The 22812-nt window shown below is 47.0% G+C and overlaps 1 protein-coding gene across 1 annotated transcript in view; it reads right to left on the bottom strand.

The window, feature by feature from the left end:
• Window positions 1-22812, bottom strand: part of CCT4 (chaperonin containing TCP1 subunit 4) — a 153849-nt gene that overhangs the window by 45551 nt on the left and 85486 nt on the right. The window contains exons 8-9 of the mRNA XM_086927640.1: window positions 22078-22217; window positions 19207-19303 (exon numbers count right to left, since the gene is read on the bottom strand). Coding sequence (XP_086783766.1) covers window positions 19207-19303; window positions 22078-22217 — 237 coding nt within the window. The remainder of the gene's footprint in view (window positions 1-19206; window positions 19304-22077; window positions 22218-22812) is intronic.

The raw sequence follows: 22812 nt of genomic DNA, 5'->3' as shown, positions 1-22812 counted from the left end.
TTGAATTAACATCTCCCCTGCCTCCTTGTACTGGTCAGGCAAGTGCTGCAGTAGTGCCTCTAGGGTGTCATAATGAGCCCTATCGTAGCGTGCGAGTAGGGCCCGAGTGTTCGAGATGCGCCAAATGTTAGCTGCCTGTGCAGCAATCCGCTTCCCCGAGGCCTCAAATATTTTCGACTCTTTGTCTGGGGGAGGAGCGTCACCAGTTGTCTGTGAGTTCGCCCTCTTGCGAGCGTTGGAAACGACCAAAGAGTCCAGTGGCAAGTGTCCCTTGATATATGTTGGATCCGAGGGCGCTGCCTTATATTTTTTATCAATGCGTGGATTGATAACACGTGCCCGAGTGGGCTCCTTGAAGACCTCCTGCGCGTGCTTGAGCACTCCTTTGAGCATCGGCAGAGTTTTGATTGACACTTTCTCTGTGGCCGAAAAGTCAAACAGAAAGTCCACATCCACAGGATCGGAGTGCAGCTCGACATCGTGGTTAGCTGCAGCTCTCTCGATTAGCGCGTTGAAGGCAGCAGAGTCCTCCGTAGGCGAAGTTTTTGGCGCAAAGAGATGTAGTTCCTGACCCGACTGCGGGTCCTCGGGGTCGCCTCCGGCAGACCAAGGTACATGTTCCTCCTCCGGATCAGAGTACGCCGGATAGTTGTACTCGACCTCTTCCTCTTCGTCATCCCCCACGGTAGAGCAAGTTGGGGAACGCGGCAGGTCACTCGGGGATGCCGGCGCCGGAGGCGCTGAAGCACCCGCAGAGTCCCTTTTATTTTTTAGAGGAATGCGAAAGTGTTCCAGCACCGGCTCCGTGGTGATTTTCCTCTTGAGGAGGGACAGCTTCCCAGTATTGGCGTAGATGATGACTTCACGACGTTCTTCCTCCGCGAGTGGTTGGAGCCGAGGTTTAGCCACCACCGGAGACGCTTTGGGCGTCGACACCTCCTTCGAGGGCACCCCAGCCACCTGCTTCGGAGCGAAGGCCTTCGGCGTCGACTTCGGCGGTAGGGTGAAGCGGATAGGCGTGTGCGCCTTGGACGGCTTCTGCGCGGGCTTCGACACTCCAGCCTCAGGGTCTGGAAGCTCCGCGGCTTTTCGAATCCGTTGCAGGGACTCCTGGACCTTCTTCGAGAGGGCTGGAGAGGGAGCGACCGTATCGCTTGGTTTCCCTGATTTGGGAGTCGTGTCGGCGAGAGGCAGTGTCTTCGGAGTCGACGCGGTACCCTCCTTGGCTCCGGCGGCCGGGGCCGCCTGAGCTTTGGGATCGCCTTGACGCTTCTTTGAAGCCTTCTTCCGGTCGTTGACCGAGACCATCTTCGGCGCCGACGCAGCCGCGTCGGACGACTTTGCTTTCGGCACCGACCCAGATGCCTTCGGGTCGGCCATCTTGGCCGGACTGTCCATGTCGGCCATTTTGGATTTCTTAGGTTTTGACGCCTCCAGAGCCTTCTGTACGGCTTTCACTTTCGGTTTCGAAGCCGGAGCTGTTGAACCCGAAGGCTTCACTTTCGTTTTTGAAAAAGTGAGTGGCACCTCCAAAATGTCCGTGGCCGGGCTCGTAGGCGGGGCTGCTGGACTTGTAACAGAGTCTTGGGTAAGGCCCGAAGGCGATCCCTCGACCTGGGCCGCAGGAAGGGGTTCGACCCCTGAGTCAGTCCGGGGGTGCTCGTCCTCAGAGCTATCCCCCACAGTGGCAAAGGCCGTATCGTCGTCCCCTACCTCGTCGTCGGCTCCGTCAAACTCCTCGTCCCCTGCGTCGTAGGCCTCCCCCTCGGACGCAGGGCCAGAGTCCGAAACCTGCTGGACATAGTCGTCTCCGACGTCTTCCTCGAAGATGTTGTCCGGCGGGGGCGCAGACAGTTTGGCCTGGAGTCTCGCAGCCCGACGAATCTTGAGGGTCTTCTTGCACTGGAACTTCGAGCAGGCCATGCACCTGGCCTCGTTGTGGTCCGGCGACAGACAGGTGTTGCACACTGGGTGCACGTCGAGGTGCGAGTACTTCGCGTTGCAGACCGGGCACCGTTTAAACGGAGTCCGTTCCATGGCTGGAGCGTCGAGTGGGCCCGTCCGCGCCGAGAGCACGCGGAAGGGCAGCGAGAGTTCGGAGCTGGAGAAAACAGTAAACCCGAACGAAAACGATACCGGCGCCAAGCCTAAAGACCTTTTGGTCTCGAGTTAAGTGAGTTAACAACTATCGGTTCCGACAGAGGGAACCGACACACATCCGAACCCAATGGCGGAAAAAAACAATCTGGGGATGGAGGCGATGCCCATGCGCACTGTAGTCCAGGGGAGGAGCCACCTATCTCGTGATACTTCGAAGACTCTTCCAGGACAACAATGTGCAATCATACGGACCCAACACTAGGCGGCGATCTATGCACAGATATGAATTCAGCAGCCCACATGCCTCGAACACTGCGTTTCTGCTATCCCTGTCCCCAGTGCCAGTTTCCCTAAAACTGTACAATTGTTCCCCCAATTGCCAATACCTTTAGCACTCTTTGGCAAGTACCTAGTAAATTGTACCCTTGGTACCTAGGTCAAGGAGGCTACACCCTAAGGGTTGCAGCATGTATCATGCCACCCAAAGGGACCCCTCACCCCTAACATGCAAACTGACATTGCAGGCTGTGTGCTGGGGTGCAGAGAAAAGTTGACACAACATGGCACACCTGTGTGCCATGCCTACAGACACTGATGCAGCATAGGTAAGTCACCCCTGCAGTAGGCCTTACAGCCATAAGGCAGGGTGCACTATACTACATGTGTGGCCATACTTACATGAGCAGATGTGCCTCTGTGATGTGCAAGTCGATTCTTATATATTACAAAGGAACAGGGAAGCTATTTTGAGAACATGTGCTTACGAGTTCCCATGCTACATGATGGCTTTACCAAAACTAGAGAGGTTTGTTATCAAACATCTCGTATTAATAAACCAACACTAATTCCAGTGATAGATTAACTGATAATTGCATCCAGAGGGTACCTCAGAGGTGCTCCCTGAAAAGCTACAGACGAGTGTGCTGGCTGACTGGTGTAAGCCAGCCTGCCACCACAAGACAGTAAGTAAGTAATCATTATTGCTCAGTTAATTAAAACCATTGCAATCAGTATCATATATTACATTAAATACCAAGTGATCTGATGCCGCCCATTTTATAAATACAATTAAAAATAGTTATGTAAAAAAGCATTCAAACAGATTTCATGTGGCTAAAAAGTGCTTTGTGAAGTGAATAAGCTTCATTCACGCTGTACAAAGATTAAGATTAGAAAAAGTCATTTATATGGCCTGAAGTGTCTATGTCGAAATCTTTGCGCATGCATGGTCTTGGGGCAGGTTTAAGCAGCACTGTCGAATTGGAATGACACTTGGAAGAAAGGTTTAAGGGATTATTTTTTTTGTGGCTTGTTAGTTTTGTTGCGTGCAAACTTGCATTAAGGTATTAAGGTGATTGTTCCTTGACCGTGCTGAATGAGAAATTAGATTTTATTTGCCGTATGGGTTTGCTTCGTCTGGTACCTCCCTTCTGTCATTGTTTTTTCTAGAAATTTAACAAAATGGCTTGCTAATTGGATGTTTTTACCATCAAAGAATGCCTTGACCGCCATGTTCTTATGCCTAGCTTCTTTAGGGAAGGTTTTAGATGTCTGCGCTCTTTTTTCCAGACCTTTACAGATGCATATTACATGGAGGATGTCCTCTTTTGAATTCCCACAAAAACAGCAATTCATTGTCGTTTGGGGCCTTTTCCATGGGGGAAGATGGTTTTGTGACGGAGGTATGCCCAGCCGTAGGCGTATACACCTCTTTGTGCGCAGAGTGAACCAGACTCCTAAGTAGCTTTGGCAGGAGCTGCTGGTATAGTTTTGGATGACTGTCCAGCCATGAGCCCTATTGGTTAGTCTTGCTTTATCCTCTATTAGCAAAACTATTCTTACTGATTTATTTACTAGCCGTTTGAAGGTGTTATGTGACCCAATGCTCTTCCAGGCTTCTTGTAATTCCAATGAATCTATTGAGTGCTTTAGATATTTTGCAGCTGCGCAATTATTTTTTCTTTCCATCTCCTTCCATAAGTGGTAATTCAAGCTGGAGTCTTCTCTCTGGATTTTATGCCACCTTTTTGGCATGGGCGCCCATTCGTTCTACTTTTTGGTTCCTCAGGCCGAATTCGAGCCTTATTTGTGCCTGCGAGGTGCAATCAGGGAGGTTGAATTTCATTCTCATGGCGTTAGCTATAGTGTTGTCCAATATCTGGGCTTCCCTCCCTCTGAGGCATTCGCTCCCATAAGTAATGGCCGGTGTTCATTCTGCCTGAATCACTTGTAGCAGTGGGGTGAAGCTACGGCTGACTGCTTTCGTTTTGAGGCTACTTAGTGCGATCGCTGTGCTAATTCCTCTCCGTTTTATTGCTTTCTGCTGTTGTAGAAATGATCCTTTTCTGTCCAAGATTACGCCCAAATACTTGTATTCCTCCACTGTTGTTGTGGATGTCTTAGCGTTTATTCTCATATTTTTTTAGATTAATGCTTAGGCTGTTCACTGTTGAGTAATTTTATGTTATACTGATTAGATGTTGTAGACTATCAGCGTTCGGCTGATCAGCAGAATGTCATCAGCTTACATCAGGTTCGAGAGGGTAAGACTGCCTAAGCTCGGGCGTGAGTTACTTTCGTCGAGTTTCTGTGAAAGGTGAGACATGAAGATGTTGAATAATGTCGGCACTAACACGCACCCTTGTTTGAGGCCCTTGGTCGTCCGTATTTTCCTTGACAGACGTTCTCCTGATCCCAACTGGACTTGTACCCACGTGTCCGTATGTAGTAACATCAACTGTGATAGTAGGGTTGATGGAATTTTCCAGTTTGTCAGCTTCTTCCATAATAGCTTTCTGTTGATGTTGTCGAACGCCTAAGTGAAATCAATGACACATGCGTAAAGAGGCAGATTGGCAAGTTTAACAGCGTCTATTAAAAGTGATAATGCCAGAATATTTGAAGTTATTCCCATTTGTTTGCGAAAACTTGTCTGGGTGATGGGGATCACATCGTTTTCGTTGGTCCATTCTGTGAGCTCCTCTAGTAGAAGACCAGCATAATATTTGGCCTCGTTGTCAATTAAGGCAACAAGTCAAATTTTTTGGGTCATTTGTGCTGCCTTTTAAATGAATTGGAGCTATTATAGAGCCTTTCCTTGAGGCTGGAATTGTTTCGGTGTCTGTGATCTGTTTGAACAATGGGAATAGTGCCGCTACCCAGTATTCCAGGTTTTGTTTCTACAGAGTGGGGGGGATCCTGTTGGGGTCCGGTGCCCCCTCTGTCTTTCCTTTCGCTATCCTACGTATAATTTGTTTCTCAGTGAAGGCCAGTGAATAGTGTCCGACTGTAGGGAACGGGCTTGGATTAGCAGTCGCCTCGGTATGGAAATCATTGGTGCAATGTTAAAATGAACCAGAAGGTATTTGGACAAAGCTTCAGTAAGATGAGAATTAATGCTTGGACTTCTTGGGTTCTGGAGGGTGTTCACCATTTTTCAGAATCTTCCGCTGGTATTATTTCCTTTTGAATCATGAAGCTTTGCCCATAGCTCTTACTCTGCTTCCCTTTTTGCGTGCCAAATTAATTTCTTTTTACTGGTTTTTAGTTTTTGCAGTTCTTTTTGGACGGCGAGGTTCAGTCCTTCCGCAGTAATTTGTTGATATTTCTTTTAAGGTGCTTTAGATTGGAGTGTTGTTTTATAGCCTTGTCATGGCAATCTGTGGCGGGAGAATGCTTTGTGAGGCTTTGAAGGTTTAGGCTTTCCATTGTTATATGGGTCTTAGTTTTCCTTGTATGTGCTAACCCAAGTCCGCTCCCAGCGTCTTAGATTGTCTGAATTGCTGTATATTTTTCCCACAGCTTTTTCGCTTCATTCGCGAAGCCTTCCAGGTTATGCGCATTACATTTTATTCTTTTATGTGCCACAGAAAGTGAGCATCCTAAATTTACTACTGGCGTGGATACCACAAGACAGGTTTCTGACCCCAAAAGGTGGGAGACCGCGTTCTCAGGAGGGCAGAAACAATATCTGCGTCTGCCAAGGAGGATGGCTTAGTGATCACAAGACAGGAGGCTTCAAAGGCATCAGCTGCCTTTGATATGCGACCAAAGGCTTCCCCAGACAGGGGAAATGCCACCCCCTTCCCCGGGTACATGTGGCACCAAGACAGGCGAGAAAATTAGCTAGTCAGATGGTGTTCCCCTCTCAGGCTAGTATCACCCCTAAGATGGGCTACCTAATGTAAACACGAATTCTAGAACTCCACCATCTTAGTTTTGGCAGAGTTAGACTCTCTGGGTCAGGGTTACGCCCACTTGCCATAGGAAGTGGTCATATAGAGGGTGTAGACCCCCTTAAGGTAGGTAGTCCATTGGCTACTACCTGTTACTCCCAGTAAAGCCCCTTAATTGAATATTTAGGTGGCTTCCCTGACACCAGGAACTTCGATTCAACAGATCAAGAAGGGGACAAAGAACAGTCGCAAGAAAAGCGAGAACTGAATACTGCTGTGGACTTTTGGTGACAAACCCAGCCTGCCTGCCTGCAGCAGTCTCAACAATCGTGGCCAGCAACTCGTCCTGCAGCGGACCAGTTTCCAAAAACCTAGGGAGACTACCAGCCCTTCGCAAATTTCCAGCAATCTACCTTGAGGTAGAGGAGCTACTCCCCTGCAGTCCGCAGGCACCAAAAACTCAAAGCCTGGTTTACCGAGTAGCCGCTACCCAACCAGTCCAACACAGCAGCCTCCCAGGAAGGGGAACCTGTGCTCCTGGAGACCAGAGCTGTCCCCTCAACTGAGTGAGAGGATACCAGGACCAACCAGAGCCAATACCAGCGGTACCGGACATCTTGCAGCAAACAGAGCCTGTGAGAGTCCAATCCGGACTCCCACTGCACCGGATCGAGCAGCAGTCTAGGGACGTAAGTCCCGCAGAGACCCATTTCCAATGTGGCCCAGCTGTCCTGAATTTGCATCCCCTACTGGCGAAGGTCAACAACCGCAAGGACACACAGAGCTATGCCGACCTTACCACTGCACCCGAGCATTTCTTGCCTCAGAGTACAACAAATACTTCGCACTACCCTCTAATAAGCCTAAACTGCTTGCCCACACTGCCACAAAAGAGCATTTAGTGTTATTTTTTTTGCCTCTGTAAAGGGTTGCCTCGACTTTTTAGACAGTGTACCTCGTTTTGGTCCACTAAATAAAGAGACAGCTTCCTACATTTGGTAAAGCTCAATTTTCAATGCTTCTACAATGACCGAAAATGGAAATTATGGTGATGTTGCATTTTTAGGTTGAGCCAGGAGGCAGCACACATGTGCTTTCACTTGGCAACCTTCTGTGTCAAAAAAATAAAACAAAGGGAGCCTTTAGCCCCGCTCCATTATTTACAATTCGTTGGCATCATTATTATTCTGCCTTGCTGCCTTCTAAGTCAGCAGCGAGCGCAACACATCACCCGGTTGTGTGTGGAGCATGGACCGATCAAGCACGGATTGATGTGTCCACCAGCTGGATACCATTTCTTGTTTTTATTGCCATTTTTACATAGCAGGACCACGACCAGAAGGTACAGGAGCAGCAGTTACATTTCATAAGTTCAAATTTTTTTTTAAGACATGGAAAATTAAGTAATTTGCCAAGAATCACAGGATGTTGAGACAACTTTTTTGTGAGGGGGTATAGTAGTCTATGAGGCACATTGGTTGGCACCCTCCCACACTGGCCATGTGTTTGTAGATTTGGGATTCTGTGAAGTGTATTAAACGCGTTGACGCATTTCCACGTATAATTCTTAACCTCGGACACCTATGTTGATACATTATAAAATTGTGCACAGCATATGGGTGTCACATTGAGTTTGAATATACACCCAGTATTGTACAATTATATGTCCTACTGTTGTCTGTCCCCCCTCCCTTGTATCAACATTGCTGGTCAATTTTGAATCCTATGTATGTTTACTCCTTTTTTATACTTAACGGGTTTTATTTGTGTACAGTAGTGCTATTGTCCACTTGTTTTTTTAAATTTTTTTAAATTTCTTGTGTAATTAATAAACTGTTAATTCTTTTAACTTTACTGTTCGAATTGATTTGTGAATTAAGTTGTTTTATTGAGCACCTTATTCAAGGGAACCTCTTCTGTGTACTGGTTGGTTAAACTTACTTCCCTTTGATTTAGTTAAGGGGTACCTCTCACTTTGTTCTACCCTCCCACACTGGCCATGTGTTTGTAGATTTGGGATTCTGTGAAGTGTATTTAAGATAAATGGCTCTGTCGGCTCCTGCGCCATTCAGTCCAGGAGATAGAACTCTGTCAATGGTATTCATGATTTACACTACCACGCACCTTTTAGTAACATAGTAGGCAGTAATGTAGTAGATAACCCGTATTCGAGTCAGGTCATTCTTTGATGGGGACCATCTAAGTTAATACTGGCCGCAGGCACAAAGTTTAAAATGGTAATGTTTATAAGAAATCCTACACGAGAAATATTCATTAGTTCCAGTTACTTTATATGGCCACTGGAGGTCACCACAGTAACCCAGACACAGCACATAAACGTTTTTATGAGACAAAGTAAAGGGCTAGAGTACCGTAAACTAGGAGGAAAAACAGAAACAAGCATTGGCAGAGCAAATAGATCTTGTCACTGGCGTAGTCAATATTTTGTTCAACTAATGGTACTGCAGTACCGCTGCATTGCACCATGGCTAAAAGTAAAGCAAAAAAAGTGATATGGTGCAGCCAAGACAGACCAGGTCATAGCGCTTTTTCTTTTTAGTTTGGTTTTAACCATGATGCACAGCAGCTGCGCTGATGTACAAAGTGGCTAAAACACACTAACAAAGCCAATAGCTTTCATTTAGGCAAGATCTATTGATTTTGCCAATGCTTGTTTCTGTGGGACACCACACGGTACAAGTATGGCCAACCAAGCATTCAGGTGAAGGAATCACCGTTTCTAGTTCTTTTGCTGTGGTAGGAAGGAGATCGGCTGCTCCCCTTTTCTTCCATCGAAGGTCCATAGGAGGACCTGCTCTTCAAACTTCTACATGTAGCATACTCTTCAATAATGTGTGAATTTAGAAAGTCAACCACAACGGTGTTTCCTTCGAGTATTACTTCCCACCACAGTAGGGAAACTTCTCAAAATTCCAGAAAAATGGCAAACAGGAGGAGGAAAGAAACTAAGCTAAAAACAAGCATTTGCAATGCAATAGGTCTCGCATTAGGAAAGTTTGAGCTATTGGTACTGTAAATAAACATTTTTTTAATTTATGTTTTGTTTTTCAAAATAGCGAAATTAATAGCTTTGTCATTTACAATGCCAATAGTTATAACGTTCGCAAATGTGACACCTATAGCATTTGTAATGCAATATGTGTTGTATTTATGTGACTTACATGTATTGATATTACAAATAACAATGGCTTTTAACTTTTTTAAATAATTAATATTTAAATAAAAGTTATTGTAATTTATAATGGCAAGAGCTTAAACTTTTGAAAATAACTTTTGTGAAGCTTATGTTCAGTGTATTTTATTGTGACGAAAATCCAAGAACAGAAGTGAAATACTAACATCTTTGTGACATTTGTAATAAAGCTTGAAACATTGAGAGAACATATTTGAGCCAGTTGTTGTTGAATGGTTGCACAGATTGATGCGGTGGGGGCGCGGAGTGATGTTGGGGTGGCGAATGAGTGATGATGTGGCATTCAGTGATGCTGTGGTAGCGCATAGTGATGCTGTGGTGCCCCTGAGTGATGCTGTATGCTATGCTATGTTTTGCTATTATGTTTTGTTATGCGATGCTATGTTTTGATATGCTATGTTGTGTTGTGTTTTGATATGCTTTGTTTTGTTGTGTTGTGTTTTGATATGCTATGTTGTGTTGTGTTTTGATATGTTGTGTTTTGATATGCTATGTTTTGATATACTATGTTGTGTTGTGTTTTGATATGCTATGTTTTGATATACTATGTTGTGTTGTGTTTTGATATGCTATGTTTTATTATGCTATGTTTTGTTGTGTTTTGATATGCTATGTTTTATTATGCTATGTTTTGTTGCGTTTTGTTAAGCTATGTTATGTTATGTTGTGTGAGGGTGGGTGAGAGAGTGTGAGGGTGGGTGAGAGTGTGAGGGTGGGTGAGAGTGTGAGGGTGGGTGAGAGAGTGGGAGGGTGGGTGAGAGAGTGGGAGGGTGGGTGAGAGAGTGGGAGGGTGGGTGAGAGAGGGGGAGGGTGGGTGAGAGAGGGGGAGGGTGGGTGAGAGAGGGGGAGGGTGGGTGAGAGAGGGGGAGGGAGTCTGAGAGGGGGAGGGAGTCTGAGAGGGGGAGGGAGTCTGAGAGGGGGAGGGAGTCTGAGAGGGGGAGGGAGTCTGAGAGGGGGAGGGAGTCTGAGAGGGGGAGGGAGTCTGAGAGGGGGAGGGAGTCTGAGAGGGGGAGGGGGTGGGTGGGGGGGTGTGAGAGGGTGGGGGGGTGTGAGAGGGTGGGGGGGGTGTGAGAGGGTGGGGGGGGTGTGAGAGGGTAGGGGGGTGTGAGAGGGTAGGGGGGTGTGAGAGGGTAGGGGGGTGTGAGAGGGTGGGGGGGGTGAGAGGGTAGGGGGGTGTGAGAGGGTAGGGGGTGTGAGAGGGTAGGGGGTGTGAGAGGGTAGGGGGTGTGAGAGGGTAGGGGGTGTGAGAGGGTAGGGGGGTGTGAGAGGGTAGGGGGGTGTGAGAGGGTAGGGGGGTGTGAGAGGGTAGGGGGGTGTGAGAGGGTAGGGGGGTGTGAGAGGGTAGGGGGGTGTGAGAGGGTAGGGGGGTGTGAGAGGGTAGGGGGGTGTGAGAGGGTAGGGGGGTGTGAGAGGGTAGGGGGGTGTGAGAGGGTAGGGGGGTGTGAGAGGGTAGGGGGGTGTGAGAGGGTAGGGGGGTGTGAGAGGGTAGGGGGTGTGAGAGGGTAGGGGGGTGTGAGAGGGTAGGGGGGTGTGAGAGGGTAGGGGGTGTGAGAGGGTAGGGGGGTGTGAGAGGGTAGGGGGGTGTGAGAGGGTAGGGGGGTGTGAGCTACTTCTAATTGTATTTTGGCACCATAGAACAAATAGAGCTAAAGTGACTACCCTTATTTTCGCAAAAAGAGGAATTGGGATAAATCGTACTAACCCTTTCAATGAGAATTCCAAGTGGCCCACCGACCCAGAATGCACAGCAGTTTCAGTTCATTTTTGTGGTCTATAGCGCCTTACTACAGCTAAAGTTAACCCATTCGCTGCGGGGGTTATTCCCCTACTGTGCTGGGGGGGAGGGGGCGCGCACAGCACCCCCATGCTCATAACTAGCTGAGCTCGTCATGAGCTACAGTGCTCCTGTGCTCATGACTAGCTCAGCTCGTCACAGGTGCATTGGCTCCGTGGAACGTTCAGCACAGCGGGGGAATTCTCCCCGCACCTGGGCGTTCCATGGGCCAAGACGACCTGAGCTCTTCATGAGCACCGTGGCTCATGACGAGCTCAGCTCGTCATGAGCATGGAAGGTGTTAATTTAAACCGATATTTCCCTAGTAATTCTTTCTTGAAGTGTGCTTTATTAGGTCTCTTCTCCGCTAGCGCGAAACGAGAGCTTATGTAGGCACTTAAATGCTCCGAAAAAGCGGAACACACACAGTGCATGTGCGACGGGCGCGTGATCACCGTTTGGCAGCCTACGGCTACTGACAACAGGAAAGCGCTTTGATCTTTATCACTTCCCTCTCCCACTCGCTCCCGCTGAGCCTCACAAAGTGGTTGCATCTCAGCCACAGACTTCCTGGCTCGCATGCCGCTACTTTGTTGCAATATTCCTTTGCATTATGCCTTTCTGCTTGAGCAGGTGGATCAAACAGCACCACAAGTAGAGGTTACAGCAGTTTTCGATAGAGAGGTTAATTTAATATTTGTAAATATGTTCCATGCACCACTACTCACTCCAAATATGCAAATCTCTACATTTAATCGTTTGTATTGTCTACATAGAAGTGGCTAACAGGGCAGTTCATTCTTTTCTGCTTTTCCCTGTTTCCGCCACACACTCCACTCCTTTGTCTCTCCTTTCTGGCCTCTTTCCTACTTAACTTTTCACCCTTTCTCCTTTAATCCCATTTCCACCTTCTCACAACCCCTTCGAACACTGTTATCTTAACATTTGTGTTTCTCTCTGTCTTATGATGTCTGCCCTGCCACCATTTACTTCAGACCCTCGCTCACCCTCACCCCCCTACCCTCTCACACCCCCCTACCCTCTCACACCCCCTACCCTCTCACACCCCCTACCCTCTCACACCCCCTACCCTCTCACACCCCCCTACCCTCTCACACCCCCTACCCTCTCACACCCCCTACCCTCTCACACCCCCTACCCTCTCACACCCCCCTACCCTCTCACACCCCCCTACCCTCTCACACCCCCCTACCCTCTCACACCCCCCTACCCTCTCACACCCCCTACCCTCTCACACCCCCCTACCCTCTCACACCCCCCTACCCTCTCACACCCCCCTACCCTCTCACAATGTTTCGATTTTTGAAAATGAATTTCAAATACGTAGGCAAGAGATCGTTAAAACGTGTTTTTTTTTATTGTGGGGTTTAAAACTATATAATATAACTAGCAGCCCATCCCGACGTTGTCCGGGTATGAATTGCTGCCGGGCAGTAGTATATTGATTTTGTAGGATTTCGTTTTGATAGCATTTCTTATTTGACAGGCCTGTGAAACGCTCCGATTCACAGTGCACTGCTGATGCCCTTAAGAGTGCGCGTTCAGTAGTGTGTGAACTAGAGTTTCCCTACTTTATTGTTCCTTGCAATATTATATAGCGCTAACTCGGCAACATGGCATGAGCACAATTTACATTACAGAAGAACACATTCATTTGTGGTAGGCACGGGGAGACAAAGCGATTTGCCTGGAATCACAGGATGTTGAGCTGATGCCGAGATTCGAACATAGCTCCCCAGCTCTAAAGTTCGCAATTCTAGAACTTGTGGTGGGAGGTGTGTCTAAAAGTGTATGTCAGTGCTGGCCATCAATGAGAGAGACCTGTGCATTTTTCAAATGGGTGGTGAAAAAATATGGGTATGTTGCTGAAGATGTGGGCTGGCATGCCACCAATGTACTTACCGGGGGAGGGTAAACGCCCATCATTCCGCAACTGTCTTTCCGCATACCATCACTCCGTATACTTTAATTACGAAAGTACCATGACTCCGCAATGCCATTATAACGCATGGCATTACATTTTATATGCTTTTACCACGCATACATTTACAACAAAATTAGTTGTAAATGCATGAATGGCGAAAGCATTTTTTTAAAAAGTTTGGACAAGGTAAGTATGGGTATAGGGGTATATGTTTTGGGGTACTGAGGTATATGTTTTGGGGTGTTTGGGTATTTTAAGGGTTCAGATATAGTTTGGGGTATAGGGGTACAGGGGTAGTTTTAGGGTTTAGGTGTGGGTTTTGGGGTACAGGGGTATTTTTAGGGTTCAGGGCTAGGTGTGGGTTTTGGGGTACAGGGGTATTTTTAGGGTTCAGGGCTAGGTGTGGGTTTTGGGGTACAGGGGTATTTTTAGGGTTCAGGGCTAGTTTTGGGTTTTGGGGTACAGGGGTATTTTAGGGTTCAGGGGTAGGTTTGGGTTTTGGGGTACAGGGGTATTTTTAGCGTTCAGGCTAGGTTTGGGTTTTGGGGTACAGGGGTATTAGGGTTCAGGGCTAGGTTTGGGTTTTGGGGTACAGGGGTATTTTAAGGGTTATGGGGTAGGTTTGGGGGCACCGTGGTATTTTAGGGTTCAGGGCTAGGTTTGGGTTTTGAGGTACAGGGGTATTGGGGTTTAGGGATGGGTTTGGGTTTTGGGGTACAGGGTATATTTATAGGGTTAAGATGGGTTAGTGTTTAAGGGTGTTGGGGTATTTTAAGGAGTAAGGGTGGGTTATGTTTATGGGGTGCAGGGGTATTTAAAGGGAGCAGGGTGGGATTAGCACACGATATGAGACATGGCATGAAGGGCGGAACGTACCACACGCCCCCAGCGTTTGTCACGCCCCCAGCACACGCCTACAGCACCACGCAGACACGCCCACAAGGGACTACTTTGCTGGCACGGTTCTTTTACCTTTTAAATGTATATGGTGGGCGTCTGCATAGCCTATGTCCTTCTGCTGCAACTGCCCTTTCCAACTCTGTATTGGGTGTTGTGATTGGTGCTGTGGTTCCTGAGATTACCAGCCTCAAAGGTTTGGGCTCTCTCTTTATTATATATATATATATATATATATATATATATATATATATATATATATATATATATATATATATATATATATATATATATATATATTCACACACAGAGCTACTTCTAATTGTATTTTGGCACCATAGAACAAATAGAGCTAAAGTGACTACCCTTATTTTCGCAAAAAGAGGAGAGCCTCACAATTAGAAGTAGCTCTGTGTGTGAATATATATAGATATATATATATATATATATATATAAATATAATAAAGAGAGCCCAAACCTTTGAGGCTGGTAATCTCAGGAACCACAGCACCAATCACAACACCCAATACAGAGTTGGAAAGGGCAGTTGCAGCAGAAGGACATAGGCTATGCAGACGCCCACCATATACATTTAAAAGGTAAAAGAACCGTGCCAGCAAAGTAGTCCCTTGTGGGCGTGTCTGCGTGGTGCTGTAGGCGTGTGCTGGGGGCGTGACAAACGCTGGGGGCGTGTGGTACGTTCCGCCCTTCATGCCATGTCTCATATCGTGTGCTAATCCCACCCTGCTCCCTTTAAATACCCCTGCACCCCATAAACATAACCCACCCTTACTCCTTAAAATACCCCAACACCCTTAAACACTAACCCATCTTAACCCTATAAATATACCCTGTACCCCAAAACCCAAACCCATCCCTAAACCCCAATACCCCTGTACCTCAAAACCCAAACCTAGCCCTGAACCCTAAAATACCACGGTGCCCCCAAACCTACCCCCATAACCCTTAAAATACCCCTGTACCCCAAAACCCTAACCTAGCCCTGAACCCTAATACCCCTGTACCCCAAAACCCAAACCTAGCCTGAACGCTAAAAATACCCCTGTACCCCAAAACCCAAACCTACCCCTGAACCCTAAAATACCCCTGTACCCCAAAACCCAAAACTAGCCCTGAACCCTAAAAATACCCCTGTACCCCAAAACCCACACCTAGCCCTGAACCCTAAAAATACCCCTGTACCCCAAAACCCACACCTAGCCCTGAACCCTAAAAATACCCCTGTACCCCAAAACCCACACCTAAACCCTAAAACTACCCCTGTACCCCTATACCCAAAACTATATATCTGAACCCTTAAAATACCCAAACACCCCAAAACATATACCTCAGTACCCCAAAACATATACCCCTATACCCATATACCCATACTTACCTTGTCCAAACTTTTTAAAAAAATGCTTTCGCCATTCATGCATTTACAACTAATTTTGTTGTAAATGTATGCGTGGTAAAAGCATATAAAATGTAATGCCATGCGTTATAATGGCATTGCGGAGTCATGGTACTTTCGTAATTAAAGTATACGGAGTGATGGTATGCGGAAAGACAGTTGCGGAATGATGGGCGTTTACCCTCCCCCGGTAAGTACATTGGTGGCATGCCAGCCCACATCTTCAGCAACATACCCATATTTTTTCACCACCCATTTGAAAAATGCACAGGTCTCTCTCATTGATGGCCAGCACTGACATACACTTTTAGACACACCTCCCACCACAAGTTCTAGAATTGCGAACTTTAGAGCTGGGGAGCTATGTTCGAATCTCGGCATCAGCTCAACATCCTGTGATTCCAGGCAAATCGCTTTGTCTCCCCGTGCCTACCACAAATGAATGTGTTCTTCTGTAATGTAAATTGTGCTCATGCCATGTTGTCGAGTTAGCGCTATATAATATTGCAAGGAACAATAAAGTAGGGAAACTCTAGTTCACACACTACTGAACGCGCACTCTTAAGGGCATCAGCAGTGCACTGTGAATCGGAGCGTTTCACAGGCCTGTCAAATAAGAAATGCTATCAAAACGAAATCCTACAAAATCAATATACTACTGCCCGGCAGCAATTCATACCCGGACAACGTCGGGATGGGCTGCTAGTTATATTATATAGTTTTAAACCCCACAATAAAAAAAAACACGTTTTAACGATCTCTTGCCTACGTATTTGAAATTCATTTTCAAAAATCGAAACATTACATATTGAAATGTATTGTGGTATACTGCACATATGCATAGGTACTACCTCTTGAATACCAAAAGGAGACGCCCATGATGAACAATTAGGACGACTGTCCTTGGACAATTTTCACTTGAAGTGAACTAACACCCAAAGTATAATCTAAGAAATGACTATAGACGGACTGAGTATGAGCAAACTAACTGAAAATGATAACAAGACTGTTGGAATTTTAAAGGGGACGTGTTGCGACTTCTATTTTAGATACTTTAACCCCACACTACCCATCACCTGTACCTACGCCCCAGCCTCTCCATCTACCCCAACCTGAAGGAGGAAACATCATTGATTTCACAACATGATCTTTTTTTTTAATTTTTGAAACCTTTATTGTGTTATCATAAGCGTACAGATACGGGCCCACAACCAAACAGGCCGGCCTCGAAAACAATTGGTAGCACAAAAAGTAAGGATAGATGAGCCCAGCAGTCCCAAAGACAAAATGCAGCAAGAATCCAAAACATGACCTATGAAAAGAGGGACCGCCGGGTACAGGAGGAGTTAGGTTAATTTTAAATTTTATAGATAAGGATCAGACGCATTCAATCCACCGAAAGCACATAGCAGGCAATGAACCCAGCAAGTTAGCAACAATATGAAGGATAATCATCGAAAAATCAGCAGACAGCAATACTTCTCAGGATACTAGCACATTCTAACAGTACAGACTGGCCATCGCCCGCCCCACGGACGTAGAACACCTAAATCCACGAAAGTAACAGGACCAACAGCGGAAAGAATAAGCTGCGCTACACCTAAACACCTTACTGACCCGAGAGGAAAAAGGAAAAGTGAAAAAGAAACCAAAAGAGAGAAGAGAAATAAGGCCCATAGAAACTGAAACAAAACAAAATCCCCACCCCCCAACCCCCCACCCTGCACGCATGCGGAGGCTACGGCCTACCCCCCCGCCCCCTAGCAGTGTGCCGGTCGCCCATAAATCGAACCCGAAATTTAGAATCAGAAAAGAGAAGAGGAAAAGAATAAGAATTAACATATTACACATAAGACCGGAGGAGGGCCATACTAATACATCCAAAACTACCAGCATGTATTACTCTGGCCGCCCGTTCCCAGGCCCCGTTACCGATACAAGACCAATTTTCAATAACCCCGGCAGTCCATCAGCATCCCAGCAGTACGAGCAACAACAATCCTGACATGAGAGGAGAAATCCTCAACCTTGACCCCTGCGATGCGGTGCAGCGACATAGTCCAGCCTCATGGTAGACATCTTGGAAGAAGCAGGCGAACAGGGTGACCACATCAGAGTAGGAAGATGTCCACCACAGTCCATCCGACACATGTGGTTAGCAGTGGTACAAGGAGAAGCAGCGCACAGCAGTGATCCGCCAAAACCGGCTAGCCCAAGCAGTAGCAACCACTCCAGGAGAAGGGAAGAAGTCATGCCAGTAATCCCCGAAGAAGTCTCTAGACATGGTGCCCGGTGACGTTCCCCCAGCCATATCGCAGCTCCAGAAACTTCAGACCTCTCCAAGGACGTTCCAGCCGGCACCCCAGTAGTATTAGGGTCTCGCACCCCCAACGTTTCGGTGGCGGCCGGGGCGGAGAAACCACAGAAGTCAGACACAGGGTGTGGCGCAGTGTCCCGCTCTCGGAGGCATCCGCGGTCAGGCAAGGGTGCTGCAGACAGAACCGCATCCAGCCGGTCCCCTAAATCACGGGCAGCAGTACATAGGGCAGCTCTCAAAGTGCCTAGGGCGCCCAAAATTGCACCAATCAACATTGGTTCCTCAGGGAGAGAGGATGCAGCATTCCCCTGTGCACGGGGCGAACAGATGCGGAACTGTCCCGGGAGCCGGCAGCCATCACCCTCCGCAAACAGCTGATCACCACGCCAGTACTCACCATGGCACAACCAGTCCGGGGATACAGGGGTAGCACCCTCCATTTCCACACAGTGTCGAAGTGGCGTGGGCAGACGCCCGCGTCCTCAACAGCAGCCCAGGGTCCTCACTCACAGGAGCAGAAGGCAGGCTGTAAAATGGCGCCCATCACAGCACCCGGTGAGACAAAGTAGCAAGCGGAGCCTTTCCCGGGCTAAGGAGACGATACAATGTTTCTCCCTCAGCAGTGGTGCCCAAAGCCTGTGAAGCGGCGAAGCAAGATGCAGAGGACACGATGCGGCTGCCACGTTTACCCGGCCGACTCCGTTCCGCCTGTAATGGCCGCTGTTGTTGTGTGCAGGGCCGGCCGCATTCAGAGAACAAAGACCCGGTCACAGCCGCGCAGCGTCAGGAGGAGGTGAGGGCGCCTCGGCACTTTCACTGCCAGGATCGAGCAGGAAACCACATCGATAGAACCGGGTTCGCCTCCCGATTCCGCCAACGCCACTCGGTATCAGGATAGCCAGCAGGATAGGGCGGAAAACGGGAGAAGGGCGAGAGGGTCGGCGGAGCCGAGGAATCAGGCGGCCATCATGGTTGCAGGCTAGGCTCCTCCCCCCCACAACATGATCTTTGACTGCATTAATGCAACTTTATTGCTGTAGATTGCACAGAAAAACACTGAAGACAAAGTAACTTAGAAGAGGTCAAATGTGATGAAAGTACAAGAATGGGGCTCTCTTTACCATTCACCTGTGCCAACAAATGGACTCATCACTCTCACATAGCCCAGGGAACTTGTTTGCTATTTATATACATTACCTTTACGATTGAGATCTAAGGACTCATGAGAAATAGTTGGAAAATAAAAGTATATATTCTTAATACATTCCATTTCATCATTGCCGGATGCTTATACAGCCATGGTCAAATAACTGATTATAGAAAAATCACAGATCCCAGAAGAATACAGGGTTTAAAATGTGCGTCATTACCTTACAGATAAACTCAATATCTTCACGCTCAATATCTTTGATCACCATGATCTTCATTTTATTCAAAAAATGTAAAGCCAGATCACTGACAGCATCCCTAAATAGTAACAAAGAAATAACATCACATCAGCGAGATTGAATCCTGCTAAGAATAAGCTTCTTCAAACAGCTTTTTTGAATTAATTATGCACAACACCTGGAGTCTCAGTCATCAAACTATCACTTAACATATAAAACATGCTGTTGCTTTTCATAGACGGTGCTAAAAGATAAGCAGCTTCTGGTCGGTTTCACTGTAGCCACAAATCCTAAGGAAACTACTTAGCATGGTAATGCAGACCGCCAATCATTGAGTTTCCCCGTCAGATCAGTTTCCTGCCCAGGAAGCATTGTGGGGCAGCCTCTTCTGGGAAAGCTAGGCTAATCCGTCTAGCCTGGAGAAGCTGTACCACTCAGTACATTTTTTTCGGGCTGCTCTATTTTTCCTCCAGTGATCTTGACATCCTGGGAGCACAATGGAGATGGTACACATTCTACAGTGCTCTACACCAGAGAAAGATTGTTCTCCTGCCAGAAGGCCATCCAAAAATAACCCAGACTCCCTGGACTTGAGTGATTATTAACATTTCAACCCGCCCATCCCAGGCTACAGGGAGAATTGCAGTTATGCTCGTTAGTTTGGTTAAGGAGTCCTTGCCTTCTTACTTGAACCACTTTGGGGCAACTGTTTACTGGAGACACTTCGCTCAACATCGAGGGGTTGGCATGGACTAGGATAGGAAATAGAAGGTTAAGAGGCCAGAAGGGCCAACATGAAATCAATGACGCCAGATCAGTGGAGTCTCTTGAAAGGTTGGTAGGTTTTTGGCTTGCAGGCCGTTGCATTCCCGGCTCATCTAAACCTGCATGCCAGAAACATCTGTAAGCAGAATACAGACTTTGGTCCCTGAAAGGCCATTAGGGTAAATATCAAGTTAGTCATACATTCTTTTAGAGGCATCTTCCTGAATCACCGGTTTAGGTGATGCCTCTAGATGAAAGGTACAAAGTGGGCAAAGGAGGACTTGCGAGACGAGTCTCAATTCAATGAAGAAAGTTCATCAGGCCCTTGACTAGAATCAAAAGAAAATACAACTAATGCTTGTTCAGAGACACTCAAACGCCATAAAAGGTGTATGTGGTGGAAGAAAGTGTGGAGTCTGGCCTAGATGGGGTCCCGGTTTCACGACTCAAGGTGCTTATACAGGCCATGAAATGCACAGGTAAAGAGTGAAGCAAGTTTCATGCATTAGGACGCAGACTAGGCATGAGCGGATTTTGCGGATTGGCAATCCGCGAATTTGCGGATTTGCAAACTCGCAATCCGCAAAATCCGCGAATTCCCGCGAATTTTTTTTTTTTTTTGTGTTCGCCCGTGTTTCTGCCAGTTCGCGAGGGTTTTTACAATTTCGCAATTTGCGAACTTACCTGTCGGGTCGCAAGTTTTGCGAACTTGTTGTTTCTACGTGTCCAACCTGTTTGGGACACTCTTCTTCATCACTGCCACTCTCTGTCACCACTGCCACTCTCTGACTACTCATGCCACCCTCTGGCCCACCCATGCCACCCTCTGTTTCATCACCACACCCTCTGGTTGTCCAGTGTACATTATTTTTGGCAAAGCAAAGCACACCTTCCCTGCCTCAAGTGACCTGAATTAATTTGGGGCTGATTAATGTGTCACAGAATATTTTTTTAGCTGGCACCTGCTTCCTTAGTGCGCCCTGATTAGTGATCTTTTGCACTTGCTAAGTGCTTTCATTGTTGCAAAATTAGTTACAACACCTGCCCTGCCCCAACTGACAATAATGAATTAGGGGCTGATTAATGGATTTTAACTTCCAGCCTGGCTCCTGCTTGTCTCCCTTAGCTGTAATTCAGGACCTTTGTGGCATATGTGTAACTATTCTGAGGTTCAGAGCAGGGTCACATAATAGTTGCAACTGGCAACTGAACTCTGGAGGGGCCCCTCAGGAAGCACTACAGGAAATGGCTACTAATGATGAGCCTGAACTTTTGAACCTGGTAAGTAGTTACTTTCAGTTTTGCTAAAATCGTATTTCTGCAATTTCGCACTTATTCGCGGGGCGCGAACTCACGCGAACAGTGCGAGCAAAATCCGCTGCTCGCGGATTTTTCAGGAAATTCGCAAATCTCGCGGATTGCGGATTTCCCGAAAATCCGCAAAATCCGCGAGCGGAACGGATTTTCCGCCCATGCCTAACGCAGACTCATTACCAGTATTTACATAGTGCTTGCATAAAACAAGCTTCCTGTAGTGTAGTTTGGTCTCAATGACAGAAAACGTTATACATTTTTTTTTCATAACGGACCACACCACTGTTCCGGGAGTGCTCACATTTTATTTATTTTTATTTATTCAAAGTTTTATATAGCGCGAACAAGATCTTAACAGATATCAGAGCGCTTCACAGGGGGGGGAGTGGGCAAACAGGAGGGTGAGTAGACATAATAATTGGGTACAGTATAGTGAACGGTAGCATAATAGGATAACAGTCATGTGCTAATAAGATACAGGTAAACACTCAGAAAGACAGTAAAATAAGGCGGTGCAGAGTCTTTGATCTAACTAAAATAGAGATCATGAAATAGCAGAGAACACTCAGATAGACAAAAATATAAGACGGTGCCGAGTCTGAGCTAGCTACAATACAGTTCTAGCGATAACAATAAACATTCAAATAGACATTATGATAGGGCGGTGCAAAGACTCTGATCCATTGTTATAGAAATATGTTCTGATACAGGCCATTAGCGCAGAAGGTATTTGGTATACTAACTGAACGAAATGTACTGCTGTAGCGGACTTACCTCAAGATCGATTTCTGGATGAGTAGTACGTTGCATCCTGCCTTCTTAATTTGTTTGATCAAATTCAAGATATACGCTCTCTCTTCACGCAATACTCTGTCCATTTGTGCATAGTCTGAGACTACAATCTGATTTTCCATCTATTTGAGGGAGGGAGGTAGGAAGGAAAAAAAAAACACGTTTACACCAGTTCAAAAACACAATTTCTAGCAGACAGCAAGACTTTCCCATGTGGCCCCATAACAGAGATGAGGAGTCAATACACATGTTTTTAAAAGATTCTTTTGGCCAGATCAATAATGAATTGTCAACAGAATAGAATTAGAATTAGTGGAGAAGTGTGGCTCAATGCTTAGAGCGGCAGACCTTGATGCAGAATGTTGGCCAGGGACCAGGGTTCGATTCCTGCCTCGGCGGGTTTCAGGCTTAAATTCCTCTGACCGGATATTCTCGCCTCAGTGCCGATTCTAAGCATGGGTCCCACGCTGCAACTCTGGGCAATAGCTTGCTTAGTCTCCACAAAGGCCCCCTGATACACAAGGCATGCCTGGTTTCACCATGGGATGCCCAGGAGTGGACACCCCACAAGGAAAAGCCAGGAGGGGTTCCCTTGTGGTAGGAGTACAAGCGCCGGGATGCCTCCGGGTCACTGTTCGCGCTATACAAATACGCCACAACGCTACAACACCCCATCGCTTTTGAAAACACGGAGAGAAATGTACAAGTGGAAAGTCG

Source organism: Lissotriton vulgaris, chromosome 6, assembly GCF_964263255.1.
Source record: "Lissotriton vulgaris chromosome 6, aLisVul1.2, whole genome shotgun sequence".
Taxonomy (NCBI): Eukaryota; Metazoa; Chordata; class Amphibia; order Caudata; family Salamandridae; genus Lissotriton; species Lissotriton vulgaris.
The sequence above is the reverse complement of the archived record's forward strand: the minus strand, read 5'-3'. Positions and strand labels throughout refer to the sequence as shown.